The sequence below is a fragment of the Entelurus aequoreus genome, linkage group LG01 (assembly GCF_033978785.1).
Source record: "Entelurus aequoreus isolate RoL-2023_Sb linkage group LG01, RoL_Eaeq_v1.1, whole genome shotgun sequence".
Classification (NCBI taxonomy): domain Eukaryota; kingdom Metazoa; phylum Chordata; class Actinopteri; order Syngnathiformes; family Syngnathidae; genus Entelurus; species Entelurus aequoreus.
The window spans coordinates 99730297-99756889 of record NC_084731.1 but is presented as its reverse complement, the minus strand read 5'-3'; the positions used below and the strand labels follow the sequence as shown (position 1 = coordinate 99756889).

The 26593-nt window shown below is 39.5% G+C and overlaps 1 protein-coding gene and 1 long non-coding RNA gene across 3 annotated transcripts in view; one reads left to right on the top strand and one right to left on the bottom strand.

Moving 5' to 3' along the window:
- LOC133660266 (uncharacterized) overlaps positions 1-26593 on the top strand; it is a 29235-nt gene that overhangs the window by 1711 nt on the left and 931 nt on the right. The window lies entirely within an intron of this gene.
- ell2 (elongation factor for RNA polymerase II 2) lies at positions 1524-25986 on the bottom strand. Of its 2 annotated transcripts, none has more exons than XM_062063469.1 (12): positions 25535-25981; positions 18091-18138; positions 16969-17093; positions 16735-16898; positions 15028-15287; positions 13566-13690; positions 11027-11099; positions 10270-10951; positions 8570-8645; positions 6095-6266; positions 5940-5984; positions 1524-2762 (listed from the first exon to the last, which is right to left on the bottom strand). In XM_062063469.1, the coding sequence occupies exons 1-12, from the start codon at positions 25742-25744 to the stop codon at positions 2646-2648; spliced, it is 2097 nt and encodes a 698-aa protein (XP_061919453.1). In that variant the 5' UTR covers positions 25745-25981; the 3' UTR covers positions 1524-2645. The 2 variants fall into 2 exon arrangements, with proteins under 2 accessions (XP_061919453.1, XP_061919461.1); XM_062063477.1 differs by lacking the exon at positions 1524-2762 and adding an exon at positions 2802-3035 and having other exon boundaries at positions 25535-25986.

Genomic DNA, 26593 nt, shown 5'->3' with positions numbered 1-26593 from the left:
ATATCCACATATATATGGTGTATCGTGACATGGACTAAACATATCCACATATATATGGTGTATGGTGACATGGACTAAACATATCCACATATATATGGTGTATCGTGACATGGACTAAACATATCCACATATATATGGTGTAATCATAGTAGTATCGACTATTGTACTTGGTATCATTACAGTGGATGTCAGGTGTAGATCCACCCATGGCGTTTGTTTACATTGTGACGGTGGTGAGCTATTGTATCCTCCTACGGTGTGTAGTGAAGCATGTTTAGCTATTCCTCGTCCTCCAGTGATAATGCTACATGTAAGAAACTTACTTTGTCGCCACGGAGGCCAGGATTAGTGATTTAGAAGTAGCTAAAACACTGTGGATGGATGTTAGCAACTAACTCTCTAGCCATGTGTTAAAGCAGCTCTTCCTGAGGGTGTTTCAGTGTTATAACTTCACCTTCATCTTTACACCAAAACGCTTCCATTCTCCCTTTTCTGTCTACACACTTTTTTCTTGACTAGCATTGTATTTCTGGCGCACATAAAGAAGTGTATGCACTGTAAGTGTGAATGACATGTAAGGTGAAGGCATCTAAGTGACAGTATGATGCAAGACATCTTAAAGAAACATCCACATGCGACACACAATAGAAGACAGAATACCTGAAGTTAAAGCAAAGTGGGTTTTTATTGAAATGTTTTGTACATTTTCATATTATCTTGATCCTTCATTTTTTTTTAAATCTGTGGCTGAATACTGCCAAAGAATGATGTGTATTTTATGTTCTCCTCTTTCTCACTTTAAGACTTTGTTTTGATCACCCCTCTTCTTCCCCTCCTCTCATGAGACCAATTCAACTTCAGGCTCCATCTTTGGCTATGTAGCGACACAGGTGCACTACATGTACACAGGTGCACTACATGTACACAGGTGCACTACATGTACACAGGTGCACTACATGTACACAGGTGCACTACATGTACACAGGTGCACTACATGCACAGAATGTCAAAGCCCTTCGCTCCTGCATAGTTAGAGCCGGTCCACTGGGAACCAGTAGAATCTGAGTAACAGCGGAGAAAGCTATGAACCAAAAGCACTGAGCTTGTAGAGTGATTGCTTCCTCACCTCGGAGGAAACGTAATGTGATGTGAAGAACCGGGAAATGGTAGTTTGTACTCGTCCAGACACATGAACCGGTCCTTGTTTGAAGTCAGTCCAGTCACTAATCAGAGATCCTACCACGTGTACCAGAGTATTTTAATTACTGAGATTCTAACACAGGCTTTGTAAACAAAATGTCCCTTGTTTTAACATAAAGACTTCCATCGTTTCTCAGAGAATGCATTCTGTCAATGTTCACCAAATATAAAGAAGAAAATCTACTCTGAACTCTCAATGCTCTGCAGAACTGAAACTGATCAAATCCGTTTGACATCATGATACATTTGTCTCTGGTGAAGAGCCACAAACACGACACGAGAGTCTCTGTCACTCCAGCCGGGCAGATCCTGAATGTTCTGGCTGGTCCAATACTATAGCAGCTTTTTTTCAAGTTTCTTTTTTTTTCCCTCCACATTTTTAGTTGTCTTCTTAATCACGCACACCAGAGTACAACCATTCAGGCAGACAATCTGTAACACACCTTCCACGCTCTTTGCCACACACACACACACACACACACACACACACACACACACACACACACACACACACACACACACACACACACACACACACACACACACACACACACACACACACACACACACACACACACACACACACACACACACACACACACACACAAACACAAACACAAACACAAACACAAATACAGCCTGTTTCCAGGCAGTCCTAGTTCCTTTGTATAGACTAAGGGTCACCACACCTCCACCAACATTGAGTGTAAACACCTTAGAAGGCACCGTGGACATGAAACACTGTTGGTGGCGGCAACACTGCCCCCTAGGGGGTGTTTACCTTCCCTCTACATGGCCGTGATAACAGTTTACAATCCATGGACACGTCAGCGTCTCACGCCCTGGCCGCTGGTTCTCATGTCAGCAGCGTATCTTTGCCAAATGAGATGACATCTGCATCTTATGTGCAAAATGGCTTCACAATGTCAGAACACATAAGGCCCACGGTAATTTGTTTTTTGCATTGTTTAACAAAAACTTTAATCTGCGGACTCTTTTTTTTTTTTGCTCTACTAGTCCCAAAATAAATACATCTCCCTCTTATTTTTCTTAAATATAATAATTTCTCTGAAGCTCAAAAATATGTTTTTTCCCCCCTGCAAGATAAAGTCCTTCAAACATAGGAAGAGTTTCCCCCAAAACCCATTGACTCCTCAAGTCGCCCCCTACTGGTGGAAACATCCACAGGACTGCAGAGTGAAGAAAGAAAAAAAAAATGGGGAAAAGCCAAGAATGAGGGGAAGTCAGAAGAGATTCTGAACATGTCAGGCCAGAACGAAGCCTGTGGAATCAAAGGTTGGAAAAGGAAGGAGGGCGAAGGAAGGAAAGGAAGGAAAGGAAGAAAGGGAGAGCGAGGCAGCAATTTTGGAGGTTGTTCATAAATAAGAGCTAGTCGGACCCTCCGGCCCCCCGTTGGCAATACTGATCAGTGAAGTGGTGGCACCTCAACAACAGGTGTGGGCTCGGCGCTGGTCGAAGTCTGCTATCAGCCGCTTGATGTGCGCCAGCTTGTTGTGCAGGTACTCACAGCGCTGTTTGTCCCCGTGGTAGTTAGGACTGTGCTGCAACCACAACATCACATCTTGTTAGTTAGGACTGTGCTGCAACCACAACATCACATCTTGTTAGTTAGGACTGTGCTGCAACCACAACATCACATCTTGTTAGTTAGGACTGTGCTGCAACCACAACATCACATCTTGTTAGTTAGGACTGTGCTGCAACCACAACATCACATCTTGTTAGTTAGGACTGTGCTGCAACCACAACATCACATCTTGCTAGTTAGGACTGTGCTGCAACCACAACATCACATCTTGTTAGTTAGGACTGTGCTGCAAGGTACCGAACCCCACCAGTTTCATATGCGCATTCACCCAACCCTTCTTTAGTGGAAAAATAAAATGTTTTTTTTTTTTCAAATTCAAGACAAAGTTATATGTTTTTGGTAACACTTTAGTATGGGGAACATATTTTAAGTAACAAAGTAATGGTAAATGGTAAATGGGTTGTACTTATATAGCGCTTTTCTACCCCTTTTTAGGGAGCCCAAAGCGCTTTGACAGTAGTTCCACATTCACACACACATTCACACACTGATGGTGGGAGCTGCCATGCAAGGCGCTAACCAGGACCCATCAGGAGCAAGGGTGAAGACTTAATTTAGAGTTTTTTGAACACTAGGAGAACATATTCTAAGTAGCAAAGACTTAATTTCGAGTTATTTGGTTAGGGTTAGAGGGTTCGGGCCAGGGTTAGCCATCAAACATCGTATCCACTTTCAAATAATTCTCCTCGCTTTCAAAGCCATCCATAACCTCTCTCCATCATATCTCTCTGACCTGATCCATGTGGCCACACCCTCACGTTCCCTAAGATCCTCTTCATCCATCCATCTCACTGTCCCTGTATTTAAAGTGTCCACCAGGGGTGCCCGAGCTTTCAGCCGCTCTGCCATACATCTTTGGAACTCTTTACCACCAGACCTTCGTAACTTAGATTCAATATCCGTCTTCAAATCAAGACTCAAAACACACCCATTCCTGACTGCTTATTCATTGTAAGTAATCATCTTATCTTCTCTATCTTTGTTGTTGTTTTTTATCCAATTTGATTTTATTGTTTTGATTTTGTACGGTGTCCTTGAGTGCCCAGAAAGGCGCCTTATAAATAAACTGTATTATTATTATTATTATTATTAGAGGGTTAGGGTTATAATAAGGCCATGCCAAATAAGGCATTAATAAGTACTTAATAATGACTAGTTAAGAGCCAATATGTTACTAATTTGCATGTTAATAAGCAACTAATTAATGGTGAATATGTTCCCCATACTAAAGTGTTACCATGTTTTTTTTACTGGTGCACAAAATGAAGCGTGCATGAACATCACCTTGTTCAAACAACAAAACCAACACAAACTCACAACAAATGACACACTTGCAAATCAGTCTGACTTCTGCTGTTGTCGTATCCGTAATACGCCGATAGGGAGAAGTTTTTATTTACACGATGAGTCTGAGTTGGGTGTGTCTTCACCTCCGCCGAACCCCTGAGCCTGACTCACCGAACCCCTAGGGTTCCATCGAACCCAGGTTAAGAACCACTGGGTTAAAGGCCTACTGAAATGATTTTTTTTTATTTAAACGGGAATAGCAGATCCATTCTATGTGTCATACTTGATCATTTTGCGATATTGCCATATTTTTGCTGAAAGGATTTAGTAGAGAAAATCGACGATAAAGTTCGCAACTTTTGGTCGCTGATAAAAAAAGCCTTGCCTGTAGCGGAAGTAGCGTGACGTCACAGGAGCTAGTATTCCTCACAATTCCCCGTTGTTTACAATGGAGCCAGAGAGATTCGGACCGAGAAAGTGACGATTACCCCATTAATTTGAGCGAGGATGAAAGATTCGTGGATGAGGAACGTTACAGTGAAGGACTTGAGAGGCAGTGATGGACGTATCTTTTTTTCTCTCCGACCGTAACTTAGGTACAAGCTGGCTCATTGGATTCCACACTCTCTCCTTTTTCTATTGTGGATCACGGATTTGTATTTTGAACCACCTGGGATACTATATCCTCTTGAAAATGAGAGTCGAGAACGCGAAATGGACATTCACAGTGACTTTTATCTCCACGACAATACATCGGCGAAATGCTTTAGCTACGAGCTAACGTGATAGCATCGTGCTTTAACTGCATATAGAAACAAAAGAATTAAACCCCTGACTGGAAGGATAGATAGAAAATCAACAATACTATTAAACCGTGGACATGTAAATACACGGTTAATGCTTTCCAGGCTGGCGAAGGTTAACAATGCTGTGCTAATGACGCCATTGAAGCTAACTTAGCAACTGGACCGCACAGAGCTGTGCTAAAAACATTAGCTCTCCACCTACGCCAGCCAGCCCTCATCTGCTCATCAACACCCGTGCTCACCTGCGTTCCAGCGATCGGCGGAAGGACGAAGGACTTCACCCGATGCGTTTGGCGGCCCGGAGACGTAGAAAGTCAAGGTGAGGTCGGCGGCTAGCGCGTCTGCTCTCCAACAAAGTCCTCCTGGTTGTGTTGCTGTAGTCCGCTGCTAATACACCGATCCCACCTACAACTGTCTTCTTTGCAGCCTTCATTGTTCATTAAACAAATTGCAAAAGATGTCCGGAATACTGTGGAATTATGAAATGAAAACAGAGCTTTTTGTATAGGATTCTACGGGGTACCATAACTTCCGTTAAACTGACTTCGTCGCGCGCATACGTCATCATACCGCGACGTTTCAGCCGGATATTTCCCGGGAAATTTTAAATGTCACTTTATAAGTTAACCCGGCCGTATTGGCATGTGTTGCAATGTTCAGATTTCATCATTGATAGTAGTAGTAGTGGGTTTCAGTAGGCCTTTAATACACGTGATCGGTGTCGGCCCATCTCCCTCATGGATTATCGGAATCGGCAGCATAAAACCCTGATCGGAACATCTCTCAAATAAATATATAAAAGATATAAAAGGATTGTGTGCTTCAGTAGCTGATTATATTTTTGTAAGCAACAGAGTCCATATGAACAATTTTTCTTTGATATCTGCGTGTGGAAAAGGAAAAATGAAAAATGAGCTGGTGATTGCTGCTGTTGTGATAAGACAGGTCATTGCAACGACCTTCAATCTACAGTATTCAAGTGGAGGCCGCTCTGTGTGGAAATAGTCATTCAGAGACATTTCAGTGTGTTTGCTTACTTCTTTCATCTTTTTGTACTCTTTCAAGACTTCTTCTTGCACCTTCTAGAAAACATCATCAAAAAAGACTTGATGTGATCCCAATGTATGTACAGTATTATCCTCATAATAGAAAGCTGTAATGGTAAAAAAGTATAAGAAGAAGAAAAACAGACCTGATACTCTTTGGTGCCAGGTGTCAGTTTGCGGCACTGAGAGTCCAGCTGCGTGAAGCGGCGAGTGATGTTCTCTACGCGGGCGTGCAGCTGCCGGTACTCCTCGTACTCTGCATTGAAGTCGTTCTTGTAGCTCTGTCGTTGGTCCATGGACGCCAGCGCCTTGTACTTCCTAACAACACAAAAAGGCACAGATCACTAGTCGTGTGGGGGACAACTCTTTTCCTTTAAGATTCCATACCAAGCAAAATTCAGGCTGGTATCAGCCATACCCACTTGCTGCAAATACACTTAATGTGTATATTCAACAAAAAACAACAACAGTAAAACTAATTAAAAAATAAAAATTAATGACAGGAAGCTGATTATGTTTTACCAATAATAATAATATACTTAGTCACCAATTACACCAAGTTTAGTCTTTAACTATATATATATATATATATATATATATATATATATATATATATATATATATATATATATATATATATATATATATATATATATATATATATATATAAACATCTCTTAACATTTATTTTGATTTTTTATGAAATAAAATATTTACAGCGCCCCCCGCGACCCCAAAGAGAATAAGCGGTAGAAAATAGATGGATGGAAAATGGCCCCCCAATACTTTTTTCAGTATGCGGCCCTCGGTGGAAAAGTTTAGACACTTCTGAACTAAAACATTAGAAGCTCGCAAAATAAAAATAATATACTTCATTTAAACAACATTTAGTTAATTAATAAAAAAAATAAAATACTAACTTATGAATTGATTAGAAAAATTATAACAACCATAATAAAAATTATATATTTTCATAAAGGCAGAATTTTTGACACACTAGCTTATGGAGTTACACCATTTTATTATTATTTTTATTCTATTCCTACATGGGGAAAAAAACAGTGAAAATGTAAGGAAAAAAAGCAAACAAATCCATATGTAATGGGAAAAAGCTTCAATAATTGAACTAATAATTAATAATATACTTACTCACATAATACAAAGCTGACAAGATATTTTTAGCTTCTTTTTTCAAACAAAAAAATTACCAAAATGGCCCCCCAATACTTGACTTTTCAGTATGCGGCCCTTGGTGGAAAAGTTTAGACACTTCTGAACTAAAACATTAGAAGCTCGCAAAATAAAAATAATATACTTAATTTAAACAACATTTAGTTAATTCATAAAAAAATAAAATACTAACTTATGAATTCATTAGAAAAATTATAACAACCATAATAAAAATAATATATTTTCATAAAGGCAGAATTTTTGACACACTAGCTTATGGAGTTACACCATTTTATTATTATTTTTATTCTATTCCTACATGGGGAAAAAAACATGTAAAAAAAAACAAACAAATCCATATGTAATGGGAAAAACTTCAATAATTGAACTAATAATTAATAATATACTTACTCACATAATACAAAGCTGACAAGATATTTTTAGCTTCTTTTTTTAAACAAAAAAATTACCAAAATGGCCCCCCAATACTTGACTTTTCAGTATGCGGCCCTTGGTGGAAAAGTTTAGACACTTCTGAACTAAAACATTAGAAACTCGCAAAATAAAAATAATATACTTCATTTAAACAACATTTAGTTAATTAATAAAAAAAAAAAAATACTAACTTATGAATTCATTAGAAAAATTATAACAACCATAATAATCAATCAATCAATCAATGTTTATTTATATAGCCCTAAATCACAAGTGTCTCAAAGGGCTGAAAAATAATATATTTTCGTAAAGGCAGCATTTTTGACACACTAGCTTATGGAGTTACACCATTTTATTATTATTTTTATTCTATTCCTACATGGGGGAAAAACAGTGAAAAAGTAAGGAAAAAAGGCAAACAAATCCATATGTTATGGGAAAAACTTCAATAATTGAACTAATAATTAATATAAAACATAATACAAAGCTGACAATATATTTTTAGCTTCTTTTTTTAAACAAAAAAATGACCAATATGTCCCGGCATACTTTGACTTTTCAGGATGCAGCCCCTGGTGGAAAACGTTTTGACACCCCTGCAGTAAAGTATCACAAATTTCAATTTGAGAATCGATATTAGCGCATAAAGATCTGGTATCAGCGGTATCGATATTTCAGTATCTATCAGCACATCACTACAGATGACATGATTTCAATGGAAGTGGTTTCACTTCTGAAATGAGCTTTACATGTTCAACTGTAAAGTATTATGGAGTGGAGTAGACAGTGCCGTTTAAAGCTTTTACGTGGAGGACGGTTCTGGTCGACATTAAAATCAGATTAAAAGCAGATGTGTTTTGAGAAGAGTTTGGCTTGTTCCAGATAGCAGGAGGAGGAATGGAACCTCCCTCTCAGCCTCTGCACTGCTTTTCCTCATCTCTTTGCACTCTGATAACGCAAACTTTCACTTGATTGGAGGACCCTCAGAAAAAACTATGTAGATCACGGCAACTTACGTTTCATAATCAGGCACCTCTATTGTGGCTGAGAAAAGAGTCGACTGGCTCGGCTTCTTGGCTTTCTCTGGGGAGTCTGAGAGCATAGAGCACATTTTTAGACTTCAGGAATATTCTTTGTTCTTTCTCCACATCTTGACTGATTGGTTTCTATGCAAGCAACATATGGACAAAACTTACCTCGGGATAATCATTTCCTATGCGATCACCTTATGCTGATAAGCACTATAATAAAGATTCTAAAATGATAATATTAAAGCTTTACAGTACAATAATTCGGGAGAAATCTGTAAAATTTGACTTGGTGTCTTAACAAAATCAAAGCTGTAGTTAACTCAACTGCAACTTGAAGTTGTGTGATATGTAGTTTGTACCAATAAGTGTGTGTAGTTTGTACCAATAGGTGTGACAGCATGTTGTTTATAGCAGTGGTCCCCAACCACCGGGCCGCGCAAGGAAAAAAATAAAAAATAAAAAATAAAATATATTTTTAATTAAATCAACATAAAAACACAATATATACATTATATATCAATATAGATCAATACAGTCTGCAGGCATACAGTCCGTAAGCACACATGATTGTATTTCTTTATGAAAATAAAAAAATTTAAAAAATATTCCACTTCCCTCCCCTGGTCCGTGGGACAAATTTTCAAGCGTTGACCGGTCCCCAGCTTCAAAAAGGTTGGGGACCACTGGTTTATAGGACCTACAGTACAGGCCAAAAGTTTGGACACACCTTCTAATTTCAACGCAATTTCTTTAGTTTCATGACTATTTACATTGTAGATTGTCACATCAAAAACTATGACACCTGTGAAGTGAAAACCATTTCAGGTGACTACCTCTTGAAGCTCATGGGGAGAATGCCAAGAGTGTGCAAAGCAGTAATCAGAGCAAAGGGTGGCTATTTTGAAGAAACTAGAATATAAAACATGTTTTCAGTTATTTCACCTTTTTTGTTAAGTACATAACTCCACATGTGTTCATTCATAGTTTTGATGTGACAATCTACAATGTAAATAGTCATGAAAACAAAGAAAACACATTGAATGAGGAGAAGGTGTCTCCAAACGTTTGGCCTGTACTGTATGTTAAAATAAGTTTCAATATGTAGGGTTAAATATACAGTAGGAAGGGGATTCATATGGCACCATTCATCGCCATTTACCTGACACGTGAAACGTGACAAATTTGGGGCATGCACTATCCACTATGGCCACCAAATGGCAGCATACTGTTAAATGTTTTCAAATGTGTTTTGTGACAATTCCAACTTTGACCACAGCGTCAGTTGTAGAGTGGCGCATTGCATCATTTTCAGCAGACTGCACTGTAAGATCCACCCAGGAATGGGGCCACATGAACCCCTTCCCTACTGTAGGCTACTTTGTTTTATTGACACACGTCCAAAATGTAAAACCGGTTACACTTGCAATCACAGGGCATTCAATCGATGGCAACTGGACTGTTCAGTTCGACTTAGAAGATATTTGGCCTACACTGAATAGTCCAGTTGCAGAATACAATGACCTGGATGGATGAGAATAATCCATAGGCCGTTCCAACGTTTACCAGACCAACTAGTCTCTGGTATCAAAAAGAAGACATTTTAACTCACGTTCAATTGTTAGTGAAGTATGTGAAATGAAATGAAGGGAAAAACAAGGTTGAGAAGGATAACTTTAGACACGCACCTTGATCCATGTGAGGTTTCTTATCATTGACTTCTCTTCTATCGTCCTCCACGGTGTGCCTCTTTTTAGATTTCAGACTCTCCACAGTCTGTTCGGCCACGCTTGGGGAACTGTTGCTGCCCCTTTCTGTCCGTTTCCCTTTGTCTCGTTGGCGATCTTTCTCCTTGTGCTTTTTGGACTTCTTTTTGAACTTCTTGTTGTCACAGCTGGGCAAGGGAGGACTGCTGATCACAGTCGAGGTAACAGTAAGTGAGGTACGGGGGGGAAGGCTCGGGGAGGCAGCTGATCTGGTGACTGTGATGGGGGGCTGGTAACGTTCCTGAAGGGCTCTATCAGAAGACAAAGAACTTGGGGAAGGGTCCCTGCAGGAGGAACTCTGGTCCACGGGCAGGTCCTGGGTGCCGCAGCCTTCGGGGGTGCTGGGGGAGTTGGAGCTGGAGGCTGGACTGGGCTGCTGGTGAGAGGGTGCTGGAGGGTGAGATGGAATTGGTAGATGGCTGGGAGGGCCCAAGATGACATTGGAGGGCAGGGACGAGCATTTAGTGCTGGGACTTTCCTCCTCCTCACGGCGGTCTGAGGATGACGAGGGTAAAGATGCGGCTGGTCCTCGATTGCTGAGGTGGGAGATACGGGCTTTCTTTGGAGCCAAAGGATCTATGAAGTCAAAATCTGGCTGGCGCTTCTGCGATGAGAAAACAAATGTGAGATTCCCAAACCATGATTGGTTTGTGTCCGTGTCGTCACTTGCAAAAGGTACCAGCGGGGACGAAGGTACACCGTCTTTGGGAGAGTTGTTTGATGTGAGCGCCTCCGGAGGAAGCCCAAGTTTGCTGTTGAAGAAAGGAAAATATTTGGTTATATTGTCTTGCAAAGACACTTTAGAACGAGGATGCCCAAACTTTTTGACTCGGGCCTCACATTGGGTTAACAGAATTTGGCCGCGGACTGGGCTATGTTTTTTTTGTCTTGTCCCCAGAATTTCTCCCCCGGTCTTCTTTTTTCCCCTTTCTTTCTATCCACTCCTGCTCTGGCAAACACTAAATATAAGGCATTTGACAACACTTTTGCCTCTCTCTAGCTACTTTGTGATACATTTTCACTCCCTAATCAACACCTGTTTAGGTATCTACAGATCCGCAGTTTTGTTTGTGATACTTTCCCGAGGTTTCCAGATTTGTCAACTGACAGTTTAGACGTGTTTCTGACACTGCTTTAAATTTTAAAAAGATCAATCACACGTATGTATAACCAAAATTCACTTTTACGCCCCGAGTCTCTAAATTTAATGAAGTCACTTTGGGAGGAGGATTTGGGAGTGACCCTATCTGAGGATAGCTGGACAGAGAGTCTAAGTAAAGTCTTCTATTTGTGCAAGACACAGCCTCATCCAATGCTAGCTAATAAATCGTACTTATTACGCTAAGGTTCGACTAGCTAAGTGTATGATGGAATATCTGAATTGTGTGATCGGTGCCAACAGTCCCCAGCTAACTTAATACAAATGTTTTGGCTCTACCCATCTCTCTGCAGTTTTTGGACTGAAATGCTTAATACTTTGTCTTTGGTCATTTGTGCACTAATAAGTGGACTATTCGGAGTTGCCCCTCTGTCATCTTCTCTCAGCAAAACCAAAAATAATCTGGTTGGCATTCACTACTTTGTTGGCTAGAACAGTGGTCCCCAACCTTTTTGTAGCTGCGGACCAGTCAACGCTTGAAAATGTGTCCCACGGACCGGGGGCGGGGGGGTATGGTATTTTTTATTTTTTTTGTCATAAAGAAATACAATCATGTGTGCTTACCGAGTGTATCCCTGCAGACTGTATTGATCTATATTGATATATAATGTATATATTGTGTTTTTTATGTTGATTTAATAAAAATAACAATACAAACATTTTCTTTTTTTTTTGTCTTTCGCGGCCTGGTGGTTGGGGACCACTGGGCTAGAAGACCTATTGTGGTTAACTGGAAGGCTGCAGCGCATCCCTACCACACTTGCTGGATCACAGATATTCTTAATTTCCTTAAATTAGAGAAAATGGGGCTGGCATTCAATGGTGGTTGTGTACAATTTCAAGAAGTATGGGGTGCTTTCTAAAAATGTGTAAATGAGACTACCGTAATTTCCGGACTATAAGCCGCTACTTTTTCCCCTCGTTCTGGTCCCTGCGGCTTATACAAGGGTGCGGCTTATTTACGGCCTGTTCTTCTCCGACACCGACGAAGAGGATTTCGGTGGTTTTAGTACGCAGGAGGAAGACGACGACACAATGATTAAAGACTGACTTTTCATATACCGGTAGGCTGGTTATTTTGATAACGTACAGGCGAGCACTTTGTATTACTTTGCAGCGTTGTATTATTTGTACTCTGCACGAATGCTGTTCGCCATGTCAAAGATGTGAAAGTTTGATTGAATAATTGAAAGATTTATTGTTAATAAATGGGACGCTTTGCGTTCCCAAACAGTCATCTCTGTCCCGACAATCCCCTCCGTGGTAGCAGGAACCCCTATATACTACGCTAATTACACATCAAAACCCTGCGGCTTATAGTCGGGTGCGGCTTATATATGGAGCAATCTGTATTTTCCCCTAAATGTAGCTGGTGCGGCTTATAGTCAGGTGCGGTTTATAGTCCGGAAATTACGGTAATCTTAAATTTGGCCCCGATTGAGACGTGGTTGAATTGTGGTTAATTGATTAGCCTTTTGTTTGCTTTTGTGTATTGCTGCACCGTGTTGGGGCCATTCGGAAGTGCAGTTGTCTGTGGCTTTATATCAATATTTGCCTGATTTAATTTTTTTTTTTGGGTGAGAGGGGAAATTTTTTTTTTTTTCTGTTAACTGTGTGTCAAAAAATTTCAATAAACAAATGTTTAAAAAAAGATACCAATAAGGCAACAGCAAAAGTATCCCACACTTCTGTTCTGTAAAGTAAATCTGTACAGCAGATATGAGCAACTACATCAACAATATGATTAAAATGAGTGGCTGGACAGGACAGATTGAAAAAAAAATATTGTAATTGAATAATAACGTAATTGAATAATTGTAATTTTAGGGCGATTATTTTATTTATTTTAAAACGCGGGCCAGAGTTTGGGGACCCAGGGTTTAGAAGGTAGCAAATAGAATAATTGTGTGGAAAGAAAATGCATCACATCATTGCAAGTTTCTGATTCTTAAATGTAAATAAGAATAAAGCATCTTTTTTCCCCCGCAACTATCTTTAAACAAAAACACGTTGCGGTCAATAGTTCAATATTAAAGAAAAGTTCATGTAGACAAATTACCGAACAAGGATCCGCTCCACCTGGGTCTTCTCGTCTTCAGAGTACCCAGGCCAGTCTCTCTGGACCTCACGGTAAATAAAGTCTTTCAGTGAAAATGTGTTGTCTTTGGGGTTAAGGTTTGCCACCTGTTTGGAACAGACAAGAACAGTTTCAATTTCTGCTATGACTGCACAAGAACTGTGAAAAATCTTTAGAAACTGCAAGGGGGTCAAACATCTGTGCATGCAAATAGTGTCCAACGATTAGCAAAAGCCAAAGAAATCTTTTCAACTTTCAAGTCCTAATCCAATCTAATCAATTTTATTTATATAGCACATTTTAAAAAACAATACGCTTTACAAAATGTACAAAGTAGTTCAATTACACATTCAAAAGCAGGACAAAACTAAAGACAGAAACATTTGACTTAAAAAGAAAAATAATACATAAAACAGAATAAAATAGACCAAGATCACACAACTCATGTTGATTTTAAAAGCCAATGAGTAAAACTGTTTTAAAACGTGATTTAAGAGTCATTAAATAGGGAGATGTCCGAATAACCAGAGTGAGATTGTTCCAAAGTTCTGTAGCCGCAGCAGAAAATGTGCAATCCTCTCTGAATTTTAATCGGGTTTTTGGGACAAGAAGAAGAAATTGTTCAGCCGACTAATTTAGAGACCTTGAAAGGGTGTAGATTTATAAATAAATAAATAAATGATAAATGGGTTATACTTGTATAGCGCTTTTCTACCTTCAAGGTACTCAAAGCGCTTTTGACAGTATTTCCACATTCACCCATTCACACACACATTCACACACTGATGGCGGGAGCTGCCATGCAAGGCGCTAACCAGCAGCCATCAGGAGCAAGGGTGAAGTGTCTTGCCCAAGGACACAACGGACGTGACTAGGATGGTAGAAGGTGGGGATTGAACCCCAGTAACCAGCAACCCTCCGATTGCTGGCACGGCCACTCTACCAACTTCGCCACGCCGTCCGTGGCAGATTTAAGGTCTGATATATATAGAACACACTGGTGCTGATCCGTTAAGAGATTTTCCAACATACAATAAGATTTTAAAATGAACTTGGACCCAGTGAAGGGACTCTAAAATGGGGGTAATGTGCTCATGTTTTTTTTGGACTAACCAAAATCAAGAGAGTGAGGCCTGGTTTACTCCAACAAAAGTGAGTTGCAGTAGTCCGAACATGATGAAATTAAAGCATGGATTACCTGCTCAAAGTCTATAAAAGACTGATTTAATTTTTGCTGAAAGGCTAAAAACTGGATCAAACAACAGAAGTATTCATCTGCTGTTCCCATTTAAAATCATAGACATAAAACGGACATAAGACCAAGATTTGAGACTATGGGTTTAAAATAAGGCACCAGGGGGTCCAGGTCACTGGGGTGAGCGTCCAGGTTTAAATTTAAATAACGTTTCAAAGCGTTTTTAAACAATGTGACACTTTACTATACCTGTTGCAAAGTGGTCCCCAAGGAGTTCCGGTCCTTCTGGTTGATTCCATCCCGCTGCAAACGGGCAAGTAATTCCAGTTTCTTGTAGGTCCTCAGTGTCAACAGGTGAACAATACGATCCCGGAACGGCCGCTGAGACACAGGGTTGTTGGAAAGGCACTTGCGGATAGTGTTGGCTGGGTTGATAGGTGTGGATCGCTTGCGCTCCGGGACAACATCAGGAGCCGACAGTGCTGGTTTACGGACGTGGACTTGCTTTCCTAGAGACACAAGGTTTAATGTTAACCAACTAGAGTGCCATTAGCAAGGTGGTCTTCTAAAGGCTACTACGTTTTTTAGTTATGTATGACAAGTATTTTAAGTTATGTATAATATTTCTGAACTTTTGTTGTTATTAATTTGCTCCCAACAATGTAGACAAGAGAGCAACCAACAAATCCAAGCACTCTCCATTTACAAGTAATCAAACAAGCAAATGCATCAGCTTCCACCATACCCAACCCCTGGAATTAAAAAAATTACATTCAATGTTAGACGAAGGTGGTTTCTGTTAGCATTTTATGCAAACACCTTTTTTCTAGTATTCAAAGAACGGAAGTGCCATCACACCAGTGACTTCACATCTACTCCAAAATAGACTGCAGCGACTTGGCCTAGAAAAGTGAATGGAATGAAAAGAACTCTGTGATGTTGCTGAGCCATGTGCTAAGTCACTAAGTGTTTTCAGATTTCCACTTCTTAGGCATTATGAAATTCTAAAGCCCTTTATAAGATTAAGGTTAGCGCGAAGTAACACCCCACCTGTCCTTACCTCTGCGTCAAAAAGCAGAAACTCTGATCAACTACAGGAGAACAAGGCTACATACAATTGGTTTTGTTAGATTGTTAACAATAACAGAATAAAGCCCACTTTGTTCCAAGATAGCTCATTACCACATATTGTCTTTAAAAATGGCAGAATGAAAATTATAAGCTTAGTTTTGTTATCTTAAGATGTATCCAGATAGATAGATTAAAGGATTCTCTTGTGATTGTTAATTAGATGCTCACCCCGCACAGCTGGTTGCTAACAAGCTTTTTTACTACCTGTTTAGTCTGTTGGTCTCCTCATTTCCAAGTTTCTATCGAGCATAGTTAATGCGAATCTATCCCCAGGGCCCGAACAAACAAACCGGAGAAAATTTCAAGCTTGCTGAACAGATTTTATGAGCCAGGCTTATAGGTTTCACCATGAAGTGGCTTAGATGTAAATAATGAGCTTTATCCTTACCATATGTGTGATCAACTTTGTTGTAATCTGTCAGCATTTTAAAAATCCTTTGGTTCAACACGCTACAATAAAGACTGCATACGCATTCTTTACCCTATTTGAAACATGATTTATGTCCTGGTTTCCTATTACGCAGTTCTTACGGTATGCCAAAACATCACTTGGGTGATCATTGTTGATTGTTTGTAAGTGATAAGTGTGAAAAACAAGCAGCAGGCGACAGGTGTGTCAGTGCAACACAAACATCTACATTTGCCAATATCAGTACTGTTAATCTGGAACAGACCAAAATGGCAGAATGACCTAATCAGTAGCCATACTGGCTTCAAATGGAGTCAGGTCAGTTTTAACCTATTCAGCTTCTGAAAAGGGGCGGCATTTGAACAAACAAGATCTGCTGGTTGGTAATGTGTGATCAAGTGTTAGTATAGCCTTGCCTCTGTACTGGCCACCAGGTTTGATGACTTTGGTCCCACGTTCACGCGTGTCCTCTACAGCCTGGGTCATTCGCTCCCGGGTCACCTGGTAGGAGTCATTGGTGGCACATATTGTGACCTTGTCCTGTACCGTCGCCAACAAAGCCAGGTGAGAGGCCCCTGAGCTGGAGACAATGAGGCATGTGAGGTAAAAAGGTGGACAACGGGAACACAAAGAGTCGATTCAGCCATTACCTCGAAACATACTGTTGGATGCACTCAAAGCTTCCCTGAGGGTTGTCTTTGCCAACATTGGACAGGAAGAAATCAAAATTGTGGGAGGCATCTGAGGAGGAATCTGTCTTGGGTATTTTAATGCGCTGAAAGAATTCAGACAAGGAAACCCCAGGATGATTCAACGAAGTGAGGATAATTGCATTGTTGAAAATAATCAGATGTATAAAAAAAATAGCTTTGTTGAGAAAGGAGATGGAATGGCTGCTTTTATGCAAATTTATTAGGGCACATTCATGCCGTACCGTTAGTACCGTACCGTGCTGAAACATGGTTCTCCCTTCTTGCCCTGTCCCCGGCCGGCCCATACTCACCCACTCTTCCCAATCATATTTTTGCATAAATGTCATCACATTGTGATCCAACACGGCATTATAGCATCATTTCCTGGATGTTTGAATATTTTTTCAGTGCCATTCCCAATCCCACTTAAACTGTCTCACCGGTATTGTGCTGATTTCATCAGGGATTCTAAGAACCAGTCCTACCAAACAATCTGAAATGTGGCAGTTACCGTTAATAACAAACAGGGGAATGATGGGACTGATTGCATGGCACTATGAGAGTAAATGTACCATATGTGAATCAAATGGAGATTTGAAAAGGATTGGGACCATGGTTTAGGGGAAGGCAAGAAATCAAAGTATCATTGTGCATTTTAATGTCTTTGACTTTTAGCCTGTTCATTCATTCAGTTCCAAGTATTTCAATTAGAATTTTGATTAAAACCATTAAAAAAGGAAGCTAATAATAGTTTAGTCATAATGCCTGGGTTTTTTCCTTATTTAGTTTTTTGTCCCTTCCCCCACAGCGCTCTCATAAGATCACAAGTTGTATAATTAATTACTCCATAAATACGCACAACTCCAGCTATCTTTAGTCACTCACTCCTAATAACAAAGATTAGTTGCTAAAAGAGAAACAGTTAAGTAGCTGATTAGGTTGACCAGGCCAAAGAATTAATAAACTAATGCTGTTTTTGTTGCTACAAGGCATATGAAGAATAAAAAGCAAGAACATTTAATGATGTAGACAGTCATCATCCGAGTCGGACATAAAAATCAGGGGGAAAAATATTCTTACCCCTTGGAGTCCCTTGAATTGTATTGTTGGCTGCAGAGAGGGTACATTCTGCAAGTGAAGGGAAACCACAGTTTAAAACCATGCAAATGTTAACGATTACTGGTAGAGTCTTTCCAGTCAGGCGAGTCATGGACCAGCGTTACAAACCCAAATTCCTCTGGTAAAAGCATGCAAAACATGCAGGGCGACTATTATCGTTGAGTTTCTTAGTAATAGTTTCTTTGATTAATCAAGTACCGTTAAGCGAATAAAACACACTAAATAGTCTCAATGCGTAGTTTAGGGAAAATAAAGAGAACATGTGTTGCTTACCATAATAGTTAATTACTTTTTCTCACTTTTGATATATGTGCATTAATACAAAAAATCCAAACTCTCAGCTGTTAGCCGCCACACAGATCAGGGCAGCCACACAGATCAGGGCAGCCACACAGATCAGGGCAGCCACACACTCCCATATGCAGGATTGCAACCGTCCTGCAGAAACTATGTCATGCAGATTTTTAAAGTTTCTGCCACTTCATAAATGTTCATTAGCTACACTCAATAAATGATTAAAATGATAATTTATGGGATTTTTTTTTCACTAATGCCAATAATGTTTCGTGTTCAATAGTTTGGATTAAACACAAGGAGAGGACTGAAATGGTGTGTTATTGTACGCGTTCGCTCAGGGTTTTTGCGGGTTGAAAATGTTTTGATGCTGTAAACCGGAAATAAGCGTCCATAACGCTTTTGCTCGAAAAGATTCTTAATTTATCACTCCAAGCAACATTTGTAAGTTTCAAAGTTTAACTAAAACAATTCTTACTTATTAAAACGTCCCATGTGTGATGTCTGTAGGAGTGTTTTCATGCATATTTGTACATGCTATCATAATGTAACGAAGCTAGCGTCGTTAGCATTAGCTAGTATGCTAACACGTTTTATGAGTGTTGGTGTTAGTATTATTAACTTACAATGGCATTTTTTTTGTATTGTTTCAGTTTCACAAATTCCTCAATAAATTCGTCAAAACGTCACCGTGGAGTTATTGAGTTTGTTTAGCTGATTGGAGGATGACCTATGTTTTGTTTGATCAGCCATTTACTGCTGTGTTACAGACACAGTTTGGAAACAAATAAGGTATGTAAATAAACATTTACAAAATATTTTTTGTGTAAATAACTAATTTCACAAGGTATATATCTGCGGCTTATAGTCCGATGCGGCTAATATATGAAAACAAGATTTTTTTCTTCTCAAATTTAGTAGGTGCGGCTTAACGGTATATCCCCGTGCGCTTTATATAGCCTGGGAAATACAGCACTTGTTAAATAAAACCTCTGCCCTGTTTTTAGTGAATACACAAGCCTACTAGGTCATTGCATTCTAATTTTGGTCATTATGGTGGTACTTGGAGAGCCAAGTTTTTTAGAGATAGTACTTGCTGAAAAAAGTTTGACAACCACTGAATAAAGGACTGGAAAGCAATTTTAGCCAATCAGAGGTGCCCATGACGTCATGTCTTGAGTCGATACTACAGTAAACAGTGCTTTTTTTGTCACTACATAGTAAAAGTAGCTGTATATTACGCTTAAAAATACAATAGGTTCTTTCAGTTTTTTTTGTTTCTTTTAAGTTTAAAGCCAGCAGGCAAACATCGTTTGCCGTCGTATTTGTCAAGAGTGGAAATAATTGGCACACAATTATGACATCCCGTCTGTGAGGTCGTTTCCGTAGGCGGCACTATACAAAAGTTTTGAAAATATTCAAAGTGTGCGTTTTTAAAGTAAAAAAGTATGCGTTTGCGTCCAGACAAGAGGCCAGAATGTATTCGAGTTCTCGTGGAGATGATCTAACACTAAAAGGACCATCTTGGCACCGCAAAGCCTTAGTGACCTGTTGTACCAAGAAGACCGTGTGGACTAGGCAGATAGCAACCTACCAACTTTCTAAATCTATGCCCATTAAAAAAGTGAAGTTTATTGTTTTATATAAAAATATATAATTATAGAAAACAGTTGAACTTGAACTCAGAATATTTTATAAAGGCTATTTTTGAAATGATTGTTGTTTGTATGGGTCTGCATGTGTAATTGAACTGGTGTTGACTACCACAAAATATGCAGAGGCTTCACTGCTGCATTATACAGTAAGTTTAGGCAGAGAATCTCTCTCAAAACTGGATAAAATCCTTTTGAAAAAGTTGTTACGTCTACATATTTAAGTGGAATCTGCATTTTATTACACTAGAGCATCCCTACACGACCTGCCAACTCATACACGGAGATAAGCAAAGATTATACCTTAAACAGGACAAAACGGGTTGTTAAAACTTGACTACTCCCAAGCAACTGACTGCCTTGACTCCCTCCCCCACCATTACACACACCAACCAGTAGACACACAGTTCAGATCACCACAGAAAGACAAAGATAGCCGAGCTTCCATCCGTAGCGCAACGACTGCTTCAGCTACAACACACACTGCCCAGGGCCAGAAACAAAAAGCAGGCAGTTTTGGCTGCTCAGTCAGCGAGAGATGGCAGGCTGCTCCAACATGGCGTGCACACCAACGTCACCACGTCCAATTAGGTCGCAGCCACAAAAGAATTCCTTCAATTTAGCAACGACCCGCGTTGTCATTTAGTTACATTTAAATGAACTGAATGTTTAATTGGTTGACCGTGCAGGCAAAAGCCAGTGTGGTTATCATCCGTCACACGCGTGACGTGCCATAAAGCACACGTTCAGACATCTGAACACTCTGCTTGGGTCCATCGGTCCTGACACGAGCCAAGGTGTTATGTAAGAGCATCGTTGTTGGCAAAGTTAAGGTCAGGTAACTTGACTTCACCACTCACTCTCAATTCTCTCAAGAGGAGTTCACCTGTGTCACACCTTCACGGGTGTACGGTTCAAGATTAACAAGTTATATATACACACGCACACACACACATCTAGTTATGCAGTGCCTTAATAGCACACCATGTTTTAAATGCTTCACGCTTAGTGGTAGGGTCAAGATCTAGGATGACACAAATGACTATATGGCCAAAAATCAGTATATAACAGACATCTAAAATGTTTTCTTAAACGTTAAGTCACGACCAAAACTTTTGGTCACAACTGTAAACACTTTGCTGAAAAAAGTGGGATTCATCGACAATTCCTTCTCTTCTCCTGACATGCAAAATAATTATAATTCATCCCTTGCCCATAGAGCAGGGGTGTCAAACCTACAACTCCAAGGCCTGGATCAGGCCCCCGAACAGGTTTTATCCGGCCCGCAGGAAGAGTTTGCTAAATATAAAAATGAGCCGAAATTTTTGAATGAAAGAAACTGCTGTTCTAATTGTGTCCGCTAGATGTTGCAATAGCAATTATGTGTATCTTTGTAGATGATGCTGCATATGTAAAACAAAAAACATATGTTAGTGCACCAGTCGAGGAAAATGAGCAAACTACATAAATAACATACTGTACGGTAATTTGATTTTTATATAATTTTTTTATCTTGATAGATTGAAAATTAACACCAATGAGTTGACTGATGAACATTACCACATCATTTATTCAGAAAGTATAAATAAGGACAAATAAATGTGGAATACTATTAACCACAACATGTAAGTATATAAAACCCCAACAACATTATGATTTGTGCATTTTCACAATGTGCATGTTCTATTTTTAAACAAAGAAAACAATCTGAAGTTGTCTTTATTTTTCAATTATCGTGCCGTGATTTTACCAGTCCGGCCAGCTTGGGAGTAGATTTTTCTCCATGTGGCCCCCCATCTAAAATTAGTTTGACACCCCTGCCATAGAGCTTCATAAAAATGTCAACATTCACCACTTTAAATAATGTTGGTTCAGTTGTAAATCCACAGATTGAGCCAATCCATGCAGCATCGTTTTTTTTTACATTTATATGTACTTATTTGTTAGCTTTAACTCAACCATATGGTAACCAGTAACACTTGTAATGACATTTAGCATACTTCTGACTCTATAAATGAACATAGTCGCGATCAAAAGTTTACATCCACTTGTAAAGAACATCATGTCATGGCTGTCTTGAGTTTCCAATCATTTCTACAACTCTTATTCTTTTGTGATGTAGTGATTGGAGCACATACTTGTTTGTCACAAAAAACATTCATGAAGTTTGCTTCTTTTATGAAATTATTATGGGTCTACTGAAAATGTGAGGGTCAAAAGTATACATACAGCAATGTTAATATTTTATTACATGTCCCTTGGCAAGTTTCACTGCAATAAGGCACTTTCTGACCACAGAACTTTCCTCCGGAAGGTCTTATCTTTGTCCATGTGATGTTATATGAAACAAAAACGGAGCTGTTTGGCCACAATACCCAGCAATATGTTTGGAGGAGAAAAAGTGAGGCCTTTAATCCCAGGAACACCAAACCTACCGTCAAGCATGGTGGTGGTAGTATTATGCTCTGGGCCTGTTTTGCTGCCAATGGAACTGCTGCTTTAAATGGGACAATGAAAAAGGAGGATTACCTCCAAATTCCTCAGGACAAGCTAAAATCATCAGCCCGGAGGTTGGGTCTTGGGCGCAGTTGGGTGTTCCAACAGGACGATGACCCCAAACTAGGGCTGGGCGATATGGCCTTTTTTTAATATCGCAATATTTTAAGGCCATATATATGTGGATATTTTGCCTTAGCCTTGAATGAACACTTGATGCATATAATCACAGCAGTATGATGATTCTATGTGTCTACATCAATACATTCTTCTTCATACTGCATTAATATATGCTACTTTTAAACTTTCATGCAGAGAAGGAAATCACAACTAAAAAAATCACTATTTTTTTCATACGGTGTTGATCTGGAAATGTTTGCCTCGCCATTTTGATGGCGTGGGCGTGTGGCACCGAACGGAGATGTTGACATGCGGAGGAAGTACTCTTCATTCTCTAGCGGGTGACTTTTCAAATGATGCTACATATTAGCAGTAATGCTACTTTTTATAGCAACGCTTTTGCCCCACACTTGACAAATTACGGTTGTCTGTTCGACATATTCCCACTTGAAGCCAAACCACCGCCAGACAATGCACCCCCTGCTGTTTTTTGGGGGAATAAATTATTCCTTCATTTGTTACCAGATTCCCCCCTTCTCTCTCTCGTATTACCCACTCGCACGGCTGCGCTAGCATCACAGCTAACGTTACCCATGCTGCTACCTCTGCTCATCGAGGGCGTATACGTATGACGTGAAAGAATGTGACGTGTGTAAGAAGGTGCGTTTGCTGTCTGTGAGAAGGAGACACTGGAAAGAGCGAGGAGAGCCTGTCGTGTAATGCCAGCAGCTAAAAGCAACTGCGTGAGAACGTATACTCTAATATCACCATATAGTCATTTTCTATATCGCACAGAGACAAACCCGCAATATATTGAGTATATCGCCCAGCCCTACCCCAAACACACCTCAAAAGTGGTAAAGGAATCAGGCTAGAATGAAGGTTTTAGAATGGCCTTCCCAAAGTCCTGACTTAAACGTGTAGACCAGGGGTCACCAACGCGGTGCCCGCGGGCACCAGGTAGCCCGTAAGGACCAGATGAGTAGCCCGCTGGCCTGTTCTAAAAATAGCTCAAATAGCAGCACTTACCAGTGAGCTGCCTCTATTTTTTAAATTGTATTTATTTACTAGCAAGCTGGTCTCGCTTTGCCCGACATTTTTAATTCTAAGAGAGACAAAACTCAAATAGAATTTGAAAATCCAAGAAAATATTTTAAAGACTTGGTTTTCACTTGTTTAAATAAATTCATTATTTTTTTTACTTTGCTTCTTATAACTTTCAGAAAGACAATTTTAGAGAAAAAAATACAACCTTAAAAATGATTTTAGGATTTTTATACCTTTTTACCTTTTAAATTCCTTCATCTTCTTTCCTGACAATTCTGACAATGTTCAAGTATTTTTTTTTATTTTTATTGTAAAGAATAATGAATACATTTTAATTTAATTCTTCATTTTAGCTTCTGTTTTTTCGACAAAGAATATTTGTGAAATATTTCTTCAAACTTATTATGATTAAAATTCAAAAAAATTATTCTGGCAAATCTAGAAAATCTGTAGAATCAAATTTTAATCTTATATCAAAGTATTTTGAATTTCTTTTAAAATTTTTGTTCTGGAAAATCTAGAAGAAATAATGATTTGTCTTTGTTAGAAATATACCTTGGTCCAATTTGTTATATATTCTAACAAAGTGTAGATTGGATTTTAACCTATTTAAAACATGTCATCAAAATTCTAAAATTAATCTTAATCAGGAAAAATTACTAATGATGTTCCATAAATTATTTTTTGAATTTTTTCAAAAAGATTCGAATCAGCTAGTTTTTGTCTTCTTTTTTTCGGTTGAATTTTGAATTTTAAAGAGTCAAAATTGAAGATAAACTATGTTTCAAAATTTAATTGTCTTTTTTTTCTCCGTGTTTTCTCCTCTTTTAAACCGTTCAATTAAGTGTAAATATAATTAATGATTAATAATAACATAAAGTTAAAGGTAAATTGAGCAAATTGGCTATTTCTGGCAATTTATTTAAGTGTGTATCAAACTGGTAGCCCTTCGCATTAATCACTACCCAAGAAGTAGCTCTTGGTTTCAAAAAGGTTGGTGACCCCTGGTGTGGACAATGCTGAAGAAACAAGTCCATGTCAGAAAAGCAACACATTTAGCTGAACTGCAGCAATTTTGTGGTCAAAAATCCCAGTGGATGGCTACCAAAAGCGCCTTATTGCAGGTCAACTTGCCAAGGGACATGTAAGCAAGCTGTATGTATACTTTTGACCCTCACATTTTCAGTAGACACATAATAAATTCATAAAAGAAGCAAACTTCATGAATGTTTTTGTGAGCAACAAGTATGTGCTCCAATCACTACATCACAAAAAAATAAGAAATGATTGTAAAGTCGAGACAGCCATGACATGATGTTCTTTACAAGTGGATGTACACTTTTGATGGTGACTGTATGTATGTATGTATGTATGTATGTACTCCTTCTACAAACATAGGTAACCACACATGTTGTATTAACATAAACTGATGACGACGTTAACAAAATGTAAACTTTTCTTAGTGTCTAAAAGCAAAGTGCAATAAAATGTCAACATAGCAGCGACGCTACTAAGAGAATGCTAGCAAAAGCTGTCCGGTTTATTAACAAGACTTTCTCGGCTAAAGCGAGTTTGTCAGTTCCTATAACAGTTCCGAAACAAACATAAAACGCCAGATTTAATGTCCCCTGCCGTTGAATTGAAGGAAAGGGGAGAAAAAAAGGTGTATTGTTGCCGGCCAGGGCTGAAGTGAAGGTGCAGCTTTAGCCGTGCGTGGCACTCTGCTTCCCCGGCACTGTCGTGGCAGCCCGCCGCCGCTCGCCAGCCAGACGCCGGCAGTAAAAGAGACGACTCACCGTGCTATTTTGGTAACTCTCGAAGGCTCTCAGCGCCGTCTCGGTCAACTTGACGTGTAAAACTGTGACTCTGTCAGCGCCCTGCTGGCCACTAACTAATCCGTAGCTCCCATCCTCGGAGAGCGCCGCCATGTTTAGCAGCCCTCCACCATCACCGTCACCGTCACCGACACCGTCACCACCACCATCGTCCCTGCGAGGCAGCAGCATTTAGCAGGCCGGCGGCCCGGGGAGGGACTACAGCTGCTCCTGACAGGCCTGCTGGCTCCTCTCGATTGGCTTCTTTAGTCTTTGCCTTTTCACATCAACTCAACTCACTCGTCTTCTTTTCTTGGCTTTCTCTCCTTTTTCTACAGTCTTAAGTTCAAATACTCATGTATTTCTTCTCAAACCATCAATGTGCAGCTATACCAAGCACTTTGAAATGGAAAAGAAGTATTTCCCACGTTGAATTAGTCACTCCAAGCAGTTTTAAACGGATAAGAAGTCTTTCCCTGTAGTTGAAGTATTCACTCCAAGCACTTTGAAATGGAAAATAAGTATTTCCCTGTAGTTGAAGTAGTCATTCCAAGCAGTTTGAAACAGATTAGAATGTATTTCCCTGTAGTTGAAGTAGTCACTCCAAGCAGTTTGAAACAGATTAGAATGTATTTCCCTGTAGTTGAAGTAGTCACTCCAAGCAGTTTGAAATGGAAAATAAGTATTTCCCTGTAGTTGAAGTAGTCAGTCCAAAAAGTACTTCTTGGTAAACCTGCCTGTGCCTGCGGAGTTTTGCTGACATGCTAGAACTAATTCTAGCCTCCAGCGGCTGCTTTGCTGAGCACGGGCCTCGCTCTCCACACGTTTACTTTGTTTACAAGACTAAAAATAACAATAATCTCACTTGGAACTTGAGGCAATTGAACTGTCATTTGCCTCTTCGCCTATGGCCAAGTCTAGTGCGTTGGATTGTTGCATTCGTACACCCGCTAAACTCAGCGAGCATGACAGATGATGCGTTATGATGTTTGTCTTTCCTTTAGTGACATACACTATACATCTCAACATGAGGTATGCACT

Bases quoted from the DNA above. Each gene is read 5' to 3' on its own strand.
- ell2 (XM_062063469.1), bottom strand. From the start codon at position 25,744: ATGCTGCTGCCTCGCAGGGACGATGGTGGTGGTGACGGTGTCGGTGAC. The intron at 11,100-13,565 runs GTAATTTGTCTA...TTTCTTCAACAG, and splicing joins GTGGAGCGGATCCTTGTTCG to CAAACTTGGGCTTCCTCCGG. The intron at 10,952-11,026 runs GTACCTTTTGCA...TTCTCATCGCAG, and splicing joins GTGTACCTTCGTCCCCGCTG to AAGCGCCAGCCAGATTTTGA.